At 42.1% G+C, this 2,500-nt stretch overlaps 1 protein-coding gene across 28 annotated transcripts in view; it reads left to right on the top strand.

The window, feature by feature from the left end:
* The window catches only part of LOC135098021 (prostaglandin G/H synthase 2-like), a 32,061-nt gene that overhangs the window by 14,319 nt on the left and 15,242 nt on the right, over positions 1–2,500 (top strand). For 23 of the 28 annotated variants that reach the window (XR_010266448.1, XR_010266454.1, XR_010266451.1 and 20 more), the window contains 2 exons: positions 1,686–1,811; positions 2,096–2,309. Coding sequence is in view for 1 of the 28 variants with exons in the window: in XM_064000205.1 (XP_063856275.1) it covers positions 1,704–1,811; positions 2,096–2,309 (322 nt within the window). In the remaining 27 variants the exon portion in view is untranslated. Of the gene's footprint in view, positions 1–1,685; positions 1,924–2,095; positions 2,310–2,500 lie in introns of those variants that run through there. The other 5 variants (XR_010266456.1, XR_010266459.1, XR_010266460.1 and 2 more) reach the window with 5 other exon arrangements.

Genomic DNA, 2,500 nt, shown 5'->3' with positions numbered 1-2,500 from the left:
CTCTCTCTCTCTCTCTCTCTCTCTCTCTCTCTCTCTCTCTGTCATGCATCATGCAACGCGCAGCCACATTAACAGACAGCAACACACGGGAATGCAACAACACCGCCATTATGTACAGAACAATTTGTGTCAGGGGAACACAGAGAGAGAGACAGAGAAATTTCAGTACGCATTGTAAAAATATTATGAACTGTAAATAATGATACAACAACAACAACAACAACAACAACAACAACAACAACAACAACAACAACAACAACAACAACAACAACAACAACAACAACAACAACAACAACAACTACTACTACTACTACTACTACTACTACTACTACTACTACTACTACTACTACTACTATCATCATCATCATCATCATTTTATTATTTTTTTATTTAATTTATTAAAGTATAAAATCGTAGGTATATTTATTTTTTTTCATTCTCTCTCTCTCTCTCTCTCTCTCTCTCTCTCTCTCTCTCTCTCTCTCTCTCTCTCTCTCTCTCTCTCTCTCTCTCTCTCTCTCTCTCTCTCTGTCCACTTAAATTTTTGTGTATTTATAAAGGAGAATATTTTGGTAGAGAGAGAGAGAGAGAGAGAGAGAGAGAGAGAGAGAGAGAGAGAGAGAGAGAGAGAGAGAGAGAGAGAGAATTTGAGGTATGAGCAAAATTTCATTGAATAGAAAGAAAAATTTCATTGAATAGAATTTGGTGAATTTTGATTTGTGTGTGTGTGTGTGTGTGTGTGTGTGTGTGTGTGTGAGCAGGTAGTTTTGTGTGTGTTAGGGTGTGTATGGGGTGCTTTCTGTGGTGTTGTGGGATGTTTTGAGTGTGTTTGATGAGTTTTGGAGTGGTGTAGGGTGTTTGGGTTTTATTTTAAATGTTTTTAGTTTGTTTGGATGAGTTTTGGGTATTTTGGGGTATTTAAGAATGTGTTTTGGGTGTTTTGAGTGTTTGGGGTGAGTTTTGTGGGTATATTGGGGTGTTATTGGGTGTTGATTTTTGTTTTTTTTGTTTGTTTGTTTGTTTTAAGCGTGTTTTGGGTATGTTTGGGTGAGTATTGCAGGTATTTTTTGGGTGTTTTTCCTCTCCTTTTCTCACCTTATTCTGTCCACCTCCCTAGTGCAAGAGTTAAGCAGTATTCTCAGACATTCATCCCTTTCACTGGCAAACTTTGGAACTCCCTCCCTGCTTCTGTATTTCCTTCTCTTTGTGGTTTCAATTCACTGCACTTATTTCTCACCCCTATTCCGTCCACTTCCCAAATACAAGAGTTAACCAGTATTCTCAGTCATTCATCCCTTTCATTGGTAAACTCTGAAACTCCCTGCCTGCTTCTGTATTTCCTCCTTCTTCCACCTTGAACTCTTTCACAAGGGAGGTTTCAAGACACTTTTCTTCTTACGTATTAATTTCCCAGCAAGTAAGTCTTGTTTTCTCTTCCCTCGGGATTTAAAATTTCCCCGTAAAATTTTCCTTAAGGTCATTGCTTTAAATTTTCTGTCAGTCTTTCTTTATTCCTATCCAGCCTTTAAATTTCCCTGTCAATTTCTTATTGTCAGTCTTTCTTTATTCCTATCCAGCTTTTAAATTTCCCTGTCACTGTTTGTTCCTCCCTATCGAGCCTTTCACTTCCCCACAAGTACCTTCATCTGTTTTCCCCACCAGTAAGTCCACCTTTCCTCCTGCAGGCATACTCCACCATCTGGATGAGGGAGCACAACTGTGTGTGTGACGAGCTGCTCAAGATTCACCCAAATCTTGGGATGACAACTGCCTCTACCAGACTGCCCGCCTTACTGTCATCATTGTCATCAGTGAGGAGAGAGAGGGAGAGAGAGAGAGAGAGGTGACTAGTAAGATGGAAGGTTAGATAATGAGATATTTTGGTAAGGTGGAGGAAATGGAAGTGAAGGTTTGTTTTGGAAGGCAAGTTTGAAATTAGAAGGGTGGAGTGAGTGAGAGAGGTGAGCAGTAAGGTGGATGAATGGATGGATGGTTAGATAAACAGGAGATGCACAGTACCTCCCAGACACATATGTATGACTCCCTCTGCCCTACCAAGCACACCACCACTCACACACTCTCTCTCCCCTCACAGCTGACATCAAGGAACCACACACACGCTCTCTACCCAGTGCTGGAGGAGGTGAATGAAAACGGCCGCCAGCTGAGGTTCCAGGGGCTCAACGCGTACCGCAGGAGGTTTAGCATGCAGCCCTTCACCTCCTTCCTTGACCTGGCTGGTGACCCCAAACTGGCGGCTGACCTGGAGCACTTCTGCAGGGACATAGAGGCTGTGGAGTACTATGTCAGTGAGTGTCTCTGTGGAGGAGGAGGAGGAGAGGTGATAAAGGTGGAAGACAGGAATAGGAGTTTTGTAAGATAAAGAGGCAGTGAGGGAAAGAAGAGATGAATGATGGAAGGAGACAAGACTAGCAGTAAGAGGAGGAAGAGGAAGAGGACAAGAAATAAGGGAAATAAGGAGGAAGAGGAGGAACAAATC

The sequence above is a fragment of the Scylla paramamosain genome, unplaced genomic scaffold, assembly GCF_035594125.1.
Source record: "Scylla paramamosain isolate STU-SP2022 unplaced genomic scaffold, ASM3559412v1 Contig41, whole genome shotgun sequence".
Taxonomy (NCBI): domain Eukaryota; kingdom Metazoa; phylum Arthropoda; class Malacostraca; order Decapoda; family Portunidae; genus Scylla; species Scylla paramamosain.
Note: the sequence above shows the minus strand (reverse complement) of the source record. Positions and strands in the feature narration are given on the sequence as shown.